The 15,442-nt window shown below is 44.6% G+C and overlaps 1 protein-coding gene across 1 annotated transcript; it reads right to left on the bottom strand.

Moving 5' to 3' along the window:
• Positions 1-4,988: 4,988 nt before the first annotated feature.
• Positions 4,989-15,179, bottom strand: LOC309336903 (zinc finger protein with KRAB and SCAN domains 8-like). Its single transcript, XM_081853397.1, has 6 exons — positions 15,078-15,179; positions 12,264-12,761; positions 11,247-11,367; positions 9,124-9,206; positions 7,094-7,220; positions 4,989-5,749 (listed from the first exon to the last, which is right to left on the bottom strand). Exons 2-6 carry the CDS (start codon positions 12,678-12,680, stop codon positions 5,010-5,012), a joined length of 1,488 nt encoding a protein of 495 aa, XP_081709523.1. The 5' UTR covers positions 12,681-12,761; positions 15,078-15,179; the 3' UTR covers positions 4,989-5,009.
• Between the last annotated feature and the right edge of the window lie 263 nt (positions 15,180-15,442).

Below are 15,442 nucleotides of genomic sequence, written 5' to 3'. Positions count from 1 at the left end.
GGGGCAGACTTTCCTTCCTTGGAGGTTTTTCAAGCAGAGATTGGATGGCAACCTGTCATGGATGCTTTAGCTGAGTTATTCCTGTATTGCAGGGGGTTGGACTAGATGACCCCTGGGTCCCTTTCCTTTTTTTAAAAAAAAAAAACTTTTATTATTGTAGTCACATAATATACATTCTTTACAACAATCAACTCCAAAATAAACAGACAACTCCAAAATAAAATCATATGTAAAAAACCATAAGTCTCATGTTTTCATTTACAGAGGTACCTCAGGTTAAGAACTTAATTCGTTCCGGAGGTCCGTTCTTAACCTGAAACTGTTCTTAACCTGAAGCATCACTTTAGCTAATGGGGCCTCCCGCTGCCACCACGCCACCGGAGCACGATTTTTGTTCTCATCCTGACGCAAAGTTCTTAACCCGAGGTACTATTTCTGAGTTAGCGGAGTCTGTAACCTGAAGCGTCTGTAACCTGAGGTACCACTGTACACTGATCTCCTCTCCGATACGTTTACTTGATATTTCTTGCTGCTATCTGATTTCCTTATACAGTGGTACCTCAGGTTAAGTACTTAATTCGTTCTGGAGGTCTGTTCTTAACCTGAAACTGTTCTTAACCTGAAGCACCACTTTAGCTAATGGGGCCTCCCGCTGCCGCCGCCGCGCGCTTTCTGTCCTCACCCTGAAGCAAAGTTCTTAACCTGAAGCACTGTTTCTGGGTTAGCGGAATCTGTAACCTGAAGCGTATGTAACACTGTAGAATCTTTATTAAAATTTACGGTAAATCTCTTAAATCTTGAGCAATTTCTCTTAAATCTCTTAAATCTTGAGCAACCAATCTTTAGCAATTTCAATTAACCCCTTCACCTCCTTGCCCCACAGCCCAGTACTTCCCTCCACCAATGCGATCTTCTTTATCTACTATTATTTTTGTGACTGTTGCGTTGTTCCCCCTGGGTCCCTTTCCATGCCTACAATTCTATGAAATATTTTATTGGGGGAGCTCCTCTCCTCCCCCCCCCAATAAACCAAGGACTCCCCCCTTCTCCCCCTCCATTCAGCGCCTGCCTGGTGCTGGGGGTCTGCCCATCTCCCCACCCAGGGGGTCTCCTCTCCTGCCCCCCTTCTCCCTATGCCCCCTCCTCCCTGGGGCTCCCCTGCACCCACATGCGCCGGGGCCAGAGGTGGGTCTGCGGGAGCTCACCAGGAAAAAGCCGCGGGAAGGACCAGGCATGCGCACTGGGGGGGGGGCTGGGCAGGAGGGAAGAGCGCTGGCTCTGGAGGACCTCGCCCCCCCCCGCACCTCCCTTCCTCGCCACATTCGCGTCCTCTCTAGGAAAGGAAGGCCGCCTCGTTTTAACTCTACAGAAGCCGTGGCGCAGGGATTAATTAGCATAGAGGGGGAGAGATCTAGAAATAATAAAACAAACACACATTAATATCATATCATATCATATCATATCATATCATATCATATCATATCATATCATATCATATATCATAATTGTGTGTGTGTGTGTATCCCTCTAGAAATAATAAAACAAACAGACATAGAGTGATACACACACAATATTATATTATATTATATTATATTAATGATATTATATTATATATTATATATTATATATTATATATTATATATATTATATATTATTATATATTATTCTATTCTATTCTAAATAATAACACCCTCCCACCAGATGTCAAAGAGAAAAATAACTACCAAACTTTTAGAAGACATCTGAAGGCAGCCCTGCTTAGGGAAGCTTTTAATGTTTAATAGGTTATTGTATTTTAGTGTTTTGTTGGAAGCCGCCCAGAGTGGCTGGGGAAACCCAGCCAGATGGGCGGGATATAAATAATAAATTGTTGTTGTTGTTGTTGTTGTTGTCTTTCTTCTCTTTTTTCTTCATTCCTTTGCATTCCCCTCTTTACTTTTCTTTCTTTCTTTCTTTCTTTTCGATGTCATTTTTTAAAAATATAATTTTATTATATTGTGAAAACATTAATAAAAATTCCTGTGGGGGGGGGGGGAGAAGCCCTGGCACAGTGGAGCAGCAGAGTTCAGCCCTCGTGGTTATAGTAGTAGTCATAATAACAGTAATTTATTATTTATATGCCGCCCATCTGTAGTCACTGGTAGCACCTGCATCAACTTATTGAATACCTGAAGGAGCGTCTCCACCCCCATTGTTCTGCCTGGACACTGAGGTCCAGCTCCGAGGGCCTTCTGGCGGTTCCCTCCCTGAGAGAAGTGAGGTTACAAGGAACCAGGGAAAGGGCCTTCTCAGTAGTGGCACCCGCCCTGTGGAACGCCCTCCCATCAGATGTCAAGGAGATAAACAACTATCTGACTTTTAGAAGACGTCTGAAGGCAGCCCTGTTTAGGGAAGTTTTTAATGTTTGATGTCTTATTGTGCTTTTAATATCCTGTTGCGAGCCACCCAGAGGGCCTGGGGAAACCCAGCCAGATGGGTGGGGTATAAATAAATTGTTGTTGTTGTTCCTTACTGCTTCTAGTGCAGGGTTTCCCCAAACTTGGGTCTCCTCTAGCTGTTTGGACTACAACTCCCATCGTCCCTAACTAGAGGGACCAGCGGTCAGGGATGATGGGAACTGTAGTCTGGAAACAACTGGAGACCCAAGTTTGGGAAATGACCTCAACTCTGTGCTGTCAATGGGGCCTCCTGCTGCTGCTGCGCCGCCGGAGCAAAATTTCTGTTCTCATCCTGAAGCAAAGTTCTTAACCTGAAGCACTATTCCTGGGTTAGCGGAATCTGTAACCTGAAGCGTATGTAACCTGAAGCATATGTAACCCAAGGTACCACTGTATATATCTAGTAGTACCTCGGGTTACAGACGCTTCAGGTTACGGACTCCGCTAACCTAGAAATAGTACCTCGGGTTAAGAACTTTGCTTCAGAACAAGAACAAAAATCGTGCGGCGGCAGCGGGCGGCCCCATTAGCTAAAGTGGTACCTCAGGTTAAGAACAGTTTCAAGTTAAGAACGGACCTCCAGAACGAATTAAGTTCTTAACCCGAGGAACCACTGTATATATATATATAATTGTCCAGTGGCACCTTAGAGACCAGCTAAGTTTATTCTTGGTATAAGCTTTCGTGTGCATGCACACTTCTTCAGATATTTAGTATTTGAAGAAGTGTGCCTGCACACAATTTTTTTACCTTTCAAATCGGTTGGCAAAGGGAAATGGGTTAAGAGATCAAACAGGTCTTGAGAAAACCAATTGCTAATATACGCAGGCATAATGTACACCGTTTATTTTATTTTTTACTTGCTTATCTAAAGCATTTTTTTTTACCCTACTCTCAAACAGTCCTTGCACTCAGGCTAACAATCTAAAAGACACAACACAAAAAGAAAAAGGATCACGAGGGAGGAGGAGAAAAGGACCTTCAAGCATAATTGCAGTCTCCTTGTAATGATCAGTGCCAAAAGCTGAGCCAATAGGAAGCCTCTTCTCTCCAGTCTAGCCTGATGTGAGATTGATGATTTGGGGCATCATGACAAGGCAGCAAATGTACGGTCATGTAGTTTTATTTTTCTGGCACTTATGGGATCTTGTTCCTGAGGGGCCAGAATAACTTCCTTAGCTTTGAATATTCCACACTTTGACTTATGGAGCGGGCCCCCATTTCCTATTCTGCCTCAAGCAAAAAAATAAAATAAAATTCCCCTGCTGGCTCTACTGAGGTCGGCTGTCGGTCTTATAAAGGTAAAGGTACCCGTGACCATTAGGTCCAGTCACGGACAACTCTGGGGACGCAGAGAAGAGGAGGAACTTCCCAATGGCACCTCGGCTGCTGCGGAAGACGGAAGCAGGAGGATGTAGAGAAGCCGACTGCTCTCCTCTCCTTGGGGAGGGGTGTGGATTGTTGCTTGCAAGCTGATGCCTGAATAAAAGAACTATAAAATATACCGTATTTTTTGCTCTAAGAGACTCACTTTTTCCCTCCTAAAAAGTAAGGGGAAATGTGTGTGCGTCTTATGGAGCGAATGCAGGCTGCGCAGCTATCGCAGAAGCCAGAACAACAAGAGGGATTGCTGCTTTTGCTGCGCAGCGATCCCTCTTGCTGTTCTGGCTTCTGAGATTCAGAATATTTTTTTTCTTGCTTTCCTCCTCCAAAAACTAGGTGCGTCTTGGGGTCTGGTGCGTCTTATAGAGCGAAAAATACGGTAAACTGCTTGTTAATTCTTATCTGTGAAGTTACCAGAGCGGGAGGCGGACTCTCCACGCATGACAGTGTGTGTGTGTGTGTGTGCGTGTGTGTGTGTGTGTGTGTGTGTGAGAGAGAGAGAGAGAGAGAGAGAATTAACATGTAAGTGTTTAGTGTGTGCTTAAGATCTATCTTGCACACTCGGCAAATCCACACACCCTTTCCTTCCTCTGCCTGTTTCTGCACTTTCCCTCCTTTCCCTCCCCTCGAGACAAACTCACCTGAGCAAACAGCATTTCTGCTTAGGAGCTACTCATATCCCACCTCAGAAGGTGACCTTAAATTCCCAAAAAGGCTTTGGGGGGACATTGTGCAGGGACTAGTGGAAGCCTAGCAGGAGCTGTCCCCTGTCACGATTTATACCACATTATGGGCCACCAACCTATAGACCATAATTTCTCTCTATGTTACTAAAGCAAGTGGAAATCAAATTTTTAAAAACAGTTAGGTTTCTTTGTTGTCAGCACATCAATATGACTCCTTGCCTGGCGTTCATTTCTACAGTGAGTGATAGAATCTCGTTCTACAGTTTTTCCTGAGTGCGGAAGAGTAAGGTGTATCTTCTGAATAAAGGATTAGTCTCTTCCCTGCGTAGATTCTTTGATGACGTTGAAGGTGTGCAGTAATGCTGAGGTGATGTTGATATGGATTCTGCTTGGTGAATTATTTGACAAGATCATTGGGTTTTGGGTTGTTGTTTTTGTAAATAACTTTTTATTGCATCTCCAATGGTGACAGATTACAAATGATTTTCCACTCTCTAATCAATTACACAGTTTCCCCAGGGTGTGAATTCTTTTGATGAGAAGCTAATGTTTTCTTTTCACCAAAGCTTTTTCCACACTCTGAGCACCGATAAGGTTTCTCCCCTGTGTGGATTCTCTGATGAGAAGTGAGGTATCTGCTGAGACGGAAGCACTTCCCACACTCCAAACATTTATATGGCGTCTCCCCTGTGTGAATTGTTTGGTGAGAGGTCAGGTGACTCTTCTGAGTGAAGCGTTTCTCGCACTCGGGGCACTGATACGGTTTCTCCCCTGTGTGAAGTGTTTGGTGGGACGTAAGGTGGGAAATACTGATGAAGCTCTTTCCGCACTCTAAGCATTGATACGGCGTCTCTCCCTTGTGAAATTTTTGATGATTCGTGAGAGTTATATTGTGCCTGAAGCTCTTTCCGCACTCCAAGCACTGAAATAATTTCTGTCCTGTGTGAATGGTTTGATGTGAAGTGAGATATCTCTTCTGCCTGAAGGTCTTTCCACATTCCAAGCACTGGTATGGTTTCTCCCCTGTGTGGATTCTCTGATGAGGGATGAGGTTCACCTTCCGAGTGAAGCACTTTCCACACTCCAAGCATTTGTATGGTTTCTCCCCTGTGTGAATTCTTTGATGATTAGTGAGAACCCACTTGTGAGTGAAGCTCTTTCCACATTCCTGGCACTGGTATGGTTTGTCATTTGTAGGTGTCCTTTGAGGTGTGGTGGAATCATGCTGAAAACCCTTTCCACCTGGAAACAGGAAAGAGACTGAGATAGAAATGGAGCCCCAAATCACATAGTAAATATTCCAATGCTTGAAACATCTGAGGCAAGGTAGGACGGCAATTTACAAAACAGAATGTCATTTCTGATGTTGTTTTGCAACTATGGATATATATCTATCTATATATCCTATCTAACAAAATCTCCATTTTGCAATATTTTTCAAAAATAATTCAATTAGGCTTTTCATTTATATGGAAAAGTGGAATTACAGAACTATAGAAAAACTAATGTATAAAGTTTGAATTTTAGCATTTATACATGCCAGCAGTGGGGCGAGATGGGGCATGAGGTTCTATAGCACAAGAAATGTCCTATCTGTTAATTTATGCTGATTTTTATGGGTTGTTGTTGTTGTTGTTGTTGTTTTACAATTTTTAGAATAAATAAATAAATAACATTTTGGAGATTACCTTTAAGTCCTTTAAGGACTTCAAAACAGATTTTATATTGATTTATGTATCTATATTTATATAGTGCAGTACAGTGGTACCTCGGGTTAAGAACTTAATTCGTTCTGGAGATCTGTTCTTAACCTGAAACTGTTTTTAACCTGAAGCACCACTTTAGCTAATGGGGCTTCCAGCAGCCACTTCATCCTGAAGCAAAGTTCTTAACCAGAGGTACTATTTCTGGGTTAGCGGAGTCTGTAACCTGAAGCGTCTGTAACCTGAAGCTCTGTAACCCAAGGTACCACTGTATCATTACAAAAGATATATCAAAGCGGTTTGCAGAAATGAAAACAAAGCCATAACAATAAAACCATAAAAAAGTTAAAAGGATCAATAGTCTGGGATGGCAGGAGGTGAAATCCAGCAACATCTGAATTTTTATTTATTTACGGTTGTACCTTGATTTTCAAACAGCTTAGTTAACGATCAACTTTGAACTTTGCCTCGGAAGCCGAATGCCCGGAGCAACTTCCGCAGCTTCCGATTGGCTGCAGGACGCCCCTACTGCCAATCGGAAGCCGCGCCTTGGTTTCCAAACGTTTCGGAAGTTGAATGGACTTCCGGAACGCATTCTGTTCGAAAATCAAGGTATGACTGTAGTTACTTATTAAAATTTGAATAGTACCCTTTACCCAAAGCTCTTCAGGAGTTCCATAATATTAAACGTAGCTGTCAACTTTTCCCTTTTCTTGCGAGGAATCCTATCGGAATAACGGAATTTCCCTTAAAAAGAGGGAAACGTTGACAGCTATGATATTAAAATACAAAATAAGAACACAAAATAGATAATAAAAGCCAAGCCAAACCCTGGATGGCTTCAGGATCACCCCAGAAACACAAGAGAAACACGGAGCCTCACCAAGGGAGATGACGACCTTACAGTTTTCCTCCATGACTTCCTTGTGTAGCCCTCTCTGGTCAGGATCCAGCAGAGCCCATTCCTCCTCGGTGAAATGCACAGCCACATCCTGGAACGACACGGGACCCTAAAAGAGAAAGATCTACATGTTCCTCTTGAAAGGGAACATAAACATGATCTGGGACATGGGTGGCACTGTGGTCTAAACCACAGAGCCCAGGGCTTGCCGATCAGAAGGTCGGTGGTTCGAATCCCTGCGACGGGGTGAGCTCCCGTTGCTCGGTCCCAGCTGCTGCCAACCTAGCAGTTTGGAAGCACCTTAAAGTGCAAGTAGATAAATAGCCAGAAGGTAAGCGGGTGTTTCCGTGCGCTGTTCTGGTTTGCCAGAAGCGGCTTAGTCATTCTGGCCACATGACCTGGAAGCTGTACGTTGGTTCCCTCAGCCAGTAAAGTGAGATGAGCGCCACAACCCCAGAGTTGGTCACGACTGGACCTAATGGTCAGGGGTCCCTTTACCTTTAAACATGATCTACCAGCAAAATCCAGAAGGCTAGACAAAGGAAAGGTGGCCGGGTCTTATTGTCCAGGATTTTAAACCAGGATAAAATCTGACAACATTTGGAATATGAGTTCATACAGGAAGCCGCAAGCTATTAATATCAATGTATGCCCGTGGACTGCCTCACCAGAGTGGTGCATGTTCTGGTTATCTCCCGCTTGGACTACTGCAATGCCCTCTACGTGGGGCTACTTTTGAAGGTGACCCGGAAACTACAACTAATCCAGAATGCTGCAGCCAGACTGGTGACTGGGAGCGGCCACCAAGACCATATAACACCGGTCCTGAAAGATCTTCATTGGCTTCCAGTACGTTTCTGAGCACAATTCAAAGTGTTGGTGCTGACCTTTAAAGCCCTAAACGGCCTCGGTCCAGTATATCTGAAGGAGCGTCTCCACCCCCATCGTTCTGCCCGGACACTGAGGTCCAGCTCTGAGGGCTTCTGGTGGTTCCCTCCCTGCGAGAAGCCAAGTTACAGGGAAGCAGGCAGAGGGCCTTCTCGGTAATGGCACCCGCCCTGTGGAACGTCCTCCCATCAGATGTCAAAGAGAAGAACAACTACCAGACTTTTAAGAAGTCAGCCCTGTTTAGGGAAGCTTTTAATGTTTAATAGACTATTGTATTTTAATATTCTGTTGGGAGCCGCCCAGAGTGGCTGGGGAAACCCAGCCTGATGGGCGGGGTTTAAATAATAAATTAGTAGTAGTAGCAGTAGTATTAGGATGATGCTTCTGGCCCAGAGATGGAAAGAAGGAGAAGTACCGCCCAGAGAAGACTGGGCGATGGAATATGCAGAAATGGCAAAACGTGACGGGAAAGATCACCAACCAGGAAGACCAAGTATTTTCAGAAGACTGGAATAACCTTTTTAATATATTCGAAAGACCACTGTAGGCCGTTGAAATCCTTGGCAGGAATGCAATGACACTTGTAAAGTAAAATGAACTTTGGTTACTATCATTATATCGCAGATAGATAACGGTAAATGATGCAGGAATTCTTTTATTTTTTATTTTTAAGAAATGGAACCCATGGTGGGAGGGAAGGAGGTCTGAAGGTTAGAAAGAACCTCTTTTTATTTTTCCCTCAGCATGGCTATGTTTATTGTGTACAACTTTATGTAAAACTAATAAAAAATTATTTTAAAAAAGCAAGAAAAGAGGATAATAATTTATTATGATTACAGCATCAATTTATATAAGAATGTATGGGAGTATATTACATTAGGCTTTTGCACTTTGTTTATTTTAACTCATTTTTTTCTCTTTCTTATGCACATCGTGGTTCTTTTCGCCCCTTAACCCCCCCCCATCACTTTATTTCTAAAAATTAAATAAGGATTAAACCTTAACGATGGGGACCCACAGCCTTCGTCAAAGGAAGAATCAAAGGGAAGGAGAGAGATTCGGTCAGGCCCAGGGAGGTGGCAGCGGGCAGAGGGACTGTCCCCCCAGCCCTTCTTTTCCCCTACCTGATCTGTTGCCATGGCAACTGCTTCCCCTCTGCCAGAAGGAAGATGCAGCCGAGATGGTCCTTCTAGCATCATTCCATCACCTGCGAGAGACAAGGAGGGGGAAAGAGACATCAGCACGCATTTGCCTCAGAGGCCAAGAGCCACATGTTGAAAATACACACTGAGGTAAGTTTACAGATTGTCTCACCCGTTTTATACACTCTGAATGTTTAGGTCCCCCCCTTTTTTTATTCATCTCCACTCCTCGTAGGCCATTACTTACAAATCAAGCGTTTTCCTCCATGTGGAATAATAATAATAATAATAATAATAATAATAATAATAATAATAATATTTTTTTATTTGTACCCCGCCCTCCCCCGCCGGTATTAGCCGGGCTCAGGGCAGCTAATACCAGTAAAATTACAATAAAAACATAATGGGAGGGGGAACCAATTTAAAATACAGGTTAAAAATACAATTTAAAATGCAGTCTCATTTTAATAGTAGCCCATAGATCAAAACCAGAAGGCGAGGAAAACATAAGGGTCAGACTGAGTCCAAACCAAAGGCCAGGTGGAACAGCTCTGTCTTGCAGGCCCTGTCTTGCAGGTCCAGTCGTGGCCGACTCTGGGGTTGCGGTGCTCATCTTGCTCTATAGGCCAAGGGAGCTGGCATACAGCTTCCGGGTCATGTGGCCAGCATGACTAAGCCGCTTCTGGCAAACCAGAGCAGCACACGGAAACGCCGTTTACCTTCCCACCAGAGCGGTACATATTTATCTACTTGCACTTTGACGTGCTTTCGAGCTGCTAGGTTGGCAGGAGCAGGGACCGAGCAACGGGAGCTCACCCCATCGCGGGGATTCGAACCGCCGACCTTCTGATCGGCAAGCCCTAGGCTCTGTGGTTTAACCCACAGCACCACCCGGAGAGGGGGCATCAAATTTTGTCTCCATTCCCTGTGTCGTGCCAAAGTATTCTTGCAGCCCACTTAGTCTGAGAGGTTGGGCTGCCCTGTCTTTATTGCATCCACTATGTGGTGTCGTGGTTAAGAGCGGTAGACTCGTAATCTGGGGAACCGGGTTCGCGTCTCCGCTCCTCCACATGCAGCTGCTGGGTGACCTTGGGCCAGTCACACTTCTCTGAAGTCTCTCAGCCCCACTCACCTCACAGAGTGTTTGTCGTGGGGGAGGAAGGGAAAGGAGAATGTTACGGCATGTAATGCCTTACGAGAGAATATTATGAAAATGATATACAGGTGGTACATGACACCAGTCAAGCTTGCAAAAATATATCATTTGCCCGATAATAAGTGCTGGAAATGTAAAGAAAATGAAGGTACATTCTTTCACCTTTGGTGGACGTGCCCAAAGTTTAAGGCTTTCTGGGAGATGATCTATAATGAATTGAAAAAGGTATTTAAATATACCTTCTTGAAGAAACCAGAGGCCTTCCTCCTGGGCATGGTCGGCCAATTGGTGCCAAAGAAGGATAGAACTTTCTTTATGTATGCCACAACAGCAGCAAGAATACTTATTGCAAAGTATTGGAAGACACAAGATCTACCCACCCTGGAAGAATGGCAGATGAAAGTAATGGACTATATGGAATTGGCGGAAATGACTGGCAGAATCCGAGACCAGGGAGAAGAGTTGGTGGAAGAAGATTGGAAGAAATTTAAAGATTATTTACAGAAACACTGTAAAATTATTGAATGTTAAAATGATGTTGGAATGAAACGAAGCGGTTTTAGTAATAAGGTTAAATAGGAATATGTAAAAATGGATTGATATTAGATGAAAATATAAAGTTATAATATGTGAAGATAAAGAACTAAGATAAAACAAAGAGGGTAAGGATTTGCTGAATTAACTATCTGAACTGGAATACAAAAAAGGGAGGTGTGAGGAAGTCCTGAAAATAAGTAAATGAATTGTAAGATATAGAAAGAGGGATTTATTTTTAACTGTTTTTATTTTTTCTGTAATTTGTATTTTTTGTTTTTATCATTTTTGTAACCTTTTTCTTATTGAAATTTTAATAAATATTATTTATAAAAAAAGGAGAATGTTAGCCGCTTTGAGACTCCTTTGGGTAGCGATAAATCCTAACTTCTCCTCCTCCCTCGTTAAACCTTACCTGGTATGGCGGCACCTTGTTCCCCTTCCTGCACGACCATCCATCTCTGGGGCCTCCCTCTGGCATCCAAAGGAGTCTTCTCTGCCTCAGGGAAACCAGCGGCCCCTTCTGCAAACAGGCCCTTTGCCAGAAACAGGGGATGGGGAGCAGGATTAGAAAAGGAATATCAGAGGAAAAGGCTTGAGACGCTTTCGGAAAAGGTTGGGAAATGACGGGAAGCAGGGGTTTTCATGTGTGAATTATTATTCTTATTACTGACATTATTAACATCCCAAATAGCAGGGTATTACAGAGCTGTCATACATCCTGGTTTCCCCGGATACATCCTGGAACTGGGCTGCAAAATGACGTCCGGGCGGATTTTTGCTAAACTGGCAAAATGTCCAGGGAAATCCGGACCGGGTATGGCAAGCACGGCGATTTTTTTATACAGTGGAATCTCGGTTTCCAAACGTAATCCGTTCCAGAAGACCGTTCGACTTCTGAAACGTTCGAAAACTGAAAAGCTGAAGCCTCAATACATTAGGGAAACTCAAAATGGAAGCCGCGTAGCACGTTCGGCTTCCGAAAATCATTTGAAAACCGGAGCAATTACTTCCAGGTTTTTGACGTTCAGGAACTGAAACATACGACTACGGAGGAGTTCGAAGACCAAGGTTCCACTGTATTAAAAAATGCTTTAAAAATCCAAGACAAGCCCCAAAACAACTCTCACCAAAGGAAAAAAAAGCTCAACAACCTTTTGTATATATCATGCAAACAATCACTAAGTAGTGGTGGTACACCAATATTTATCAAGACACCAATATTTCCTGAGCTGGCCTGGATAGCAAATACTGAGCATCAAAGTCCAAAGCCTAGGAAATAAAATTCCACCAGATGACACAGAAACATTCTGGAGTCTCCACGCCCAAGGAAACTCGCAATCTATGTGTGATTTCTTTCCCGGCAAAAGCAATTATGGGGTACTCTCCCTCACACTCCTGCCCCCTAAAAATTAGGATATAAAGCTCTCACCTGCTGCTTTTCTTGCTTCTTGTCCTCTGCCTGGCTCAGGAGGAAACCTTCAGCCAGGGCCACCGCCTGATAGCTGGTCTCCGCTCCACATTCCCTAACCCAGTTCTCCATCTCCGGAGGGAGGACAGCCAGGAACTGCTCCAGGATCACCAGGTCCAGGATCTGATTTTTCGTGTGTCGCTCTGGCTTCAGCCACTGACGGCAAAGGCGGTGGAGCCGGTTGCAAACCTCTCGGGGCCCTTTGGCCTCCTGGTAGCAGAAATGCCTGAACTGCTGGCGCTGTACATCTGAGCTGAGGGCATCCTCCTCGCCCAGGATCTCCTGCATGGTTCTTTCCAAAAATTCTCCACTGTTCCCAATGTTGAAGTCATCGAACACTCTTCTTCTTGTAGGCCCAGCTAAGTCTTGCTTGTCCATCACTGATCTGGGCTCCAAAGAAGATTCCGAATCTTCCTTCTTCTTCAAAAACTGTGCTGACCAGAGGTGTTACACCAATTCCTGCAAAGCAAACACATTGTCTTGTTAGAGAATTATTGCATTGTCTTATTTGTTTATTTATATTTTTTTCAAATATATACATTTTATTAGTTTTACAATCTACCGTATTTTTTGCCCTATAGGTCGCACCTTTTCCCCTCCAAAAATGAAGGGGAAATCTGTGTGCGTCCTATGGGGCGAATGCAGGCTTTCACTGAAGCCTGGAGAGCGAGAGGGGCGGTGCGCACCGACCGCTCTCGCTCTCCAGGCTTCAGGAGAGCCCCGTCGCCAGCCCCACAAACTCGGCGGACAGTGGGAGAGGCGCAGCGCGCTTTTCCCGCTGTCCCCCGACTTGGTTAGAAGGCTGGCGGGGGGGAGAAGCCTGCTCCTCCCCCTCGCCAGCCCCGCAAACTCGGGGGACAGCGAGAGAGGCGCAGCGCGCCTTTCCCACTGTCCCCCGACTTCGTTAGGGGTTGGACTAGATGACCCCCGGATCCCTTCCAACTCTAGGATTCTAGAATTTGTATGCTCTGCCGACTGAGCTATCTCATGGTCTATAAACCATAGCCACACAAGTGTGTTCTATTCAAAGTGTTGGTGCTGACCTTTAAAGCCCTAAACGGCCTCGGTCCAGTATACCTGAAGGAGCGTCTCCACCCCCATCGTTCTGCCGGGACACTGAGGTCCAGCGCTGAGGGCCTTCTGGCGATTCCCTCCCTCCGAGAAGTGAGGTTACAGGGAACCAGGCAAAGGGCCTTCTCGGTGGTGGCACCCGCCCTGTGGAACGCCCTCCCAGCAGATGTCAAAGAAAAAATCAACTGCAAAATTCTTAACCTGAGGCACTATTTCTGGGTTAGCGGAGTCTGTAACCTGAAGCGTATGTAACCTGAAGCATATGTAACCTGAGGTGCCACTGTACCAGACTTTTAGAAGACATCTGAAGGCAGCCCTATTTAGGGAAGCTTTTAATATTTAATAGACTATTGTATTTTAACATTCTGTTGGAAGCTGCCCAGAGTGGCTGGGGAAACCCAGCCAGGTGGGCGGGGTATAAGTAATATATTATTATTATTATTATTATTATTATTATTATTATTATTATTTCAGTTGGCGCCCCTTGTCTTCAATCCACGGGGGGTTCCAGCTTCCAGTCGCTCTTTGCATTCAGCAGCAAAAGGTCTCCCACCCAGCCCCGTCTTCCACGCATCAGGGGTTGCACATCTGAGCCGCATGTCACTGGGACCCTTTTAAACGCCGATTCGCGCTGCGTATCTGCTCCAAATTCCCTCCACCCGCATAAGAAAGAAAGAAAGAAATAAAGAAAGGAAGGAAGGAAGGAAGGAAGGAAGGAAGGAAGGAAGTTCAGAAGATTCTTGGGAATCTTGTTTTTTATATAATATGTTGTGGTGTGAGTGTAAATTTTAACAAGGAAAATCAAATAAATAAATCTGTAGGATGGAAGGAAGGAAGGAAGGACGTTCAGAAGATTCTTGGGAATCTTGTTTTTTATATAATATGTTGTGGTGTGAGTGTAAATTTTAACATGGAAAATCAAATAAATCTGTAGGATGGATGGATGGAAGGAAGGAAGGAAGGAAGGAAGGAAGGAAGGAAGGAAGTTCAGAAGATTCTTGGGAATCTTGCTTTTTATATAATATGTTGTGGTGTGAGTGTAAATTTTAACATGGAAAATCAAATAAATAAATCTGTAGGATGGAAGGAAGGAAGGAAGGAAGTACGATCAGAAGATTCTTGGGAATCTTGTTTTTTATATAATATGTTGTGGTGTGAGTGTAAATTTTAACATGGAAAATCAAATAAATAAATCTGTAGGATGGAAGGAAGGAGGGAAGGAAGGAAGGATGGGGTGAAATGATAAATGGGATGGGGGTCTCTCCTGCTGCTCTTGGGGCCCCACGATCCCCCAATAGGTTAACAATCCACCTCCCCTTTCTTTGTATGGCATTCACTGGGTGGCGTAATAATAATATTATTTTTTTAAAATTTATATCCTGCCCTCCTCAGCCAAAGCCGGGCTCAGGGCGGCTAACAACAGTCAAAAATAACATCAAATCATAATCAGTGAATTGAAATACATTCTAGAATCAATTCATTCCAAAATGAATGCAAAATCAAATGAATGGCAACCATTGGGCTAGAGTAGGAACCTGGGTATCCCCCCCCCAAGGGGGGTTCCCAGCCCCCCACCCCACCCCAGCTGTCATTTCCCTGCCTGTCCCCCCCCCCGACCATGCACCCTCCCCCGCAGCCCTGGGGATCCCCTTCACCCAAATGCACAAACAATGTGCATGCCCCCCCCGCCCCGCCCCCGCTCACCAGATCCCAGAAGGGACCACCCAGGCAGCGCTTGCAAGAGACAGATGAACCGGGCAGGAAAGCAGAGGGGAGGAGGCGCCCTCCCCACACCCCCCCCGCCCCACCCCCTTCCTCCCATTGCCTTCCCGTCTAGGCATCCTGCTCCGCTCACTTTAACCCTTAGAAGGTTAAAACAAAATAAAAAAATTCCTTCCAGTAGCACCTTAAAGACCAACTAAGTTAGTTCTTGGTATGAGCTTTCATGTGCATGCACACTTCTTCAGATACACATATCTGAAGAAGTGTGCATGCACATGAAAGCTCATACCAAGAACTAACTTAGTTGGTCTTTAAGGTGCTACTGGAAGGTACACATATCTGAAGAA

This window comes from Podarcis erhardii (genome assembly GCF_964252035.2).
Source record: "Podarcis erhardii genome assembly, chromosome: 2".
Taxonomy (NCBI): Eukaryota; Metazoa; Chordata; class Lepidosauria; order Squamata; family Lacertidae; genus Podarcis; species Podarcis erhardii.
The sequence above is the reverse complement of the archived record's forward strand: the minus strand, read 5'-3'. Positions and strand labels throughout refer to the sequence as shown.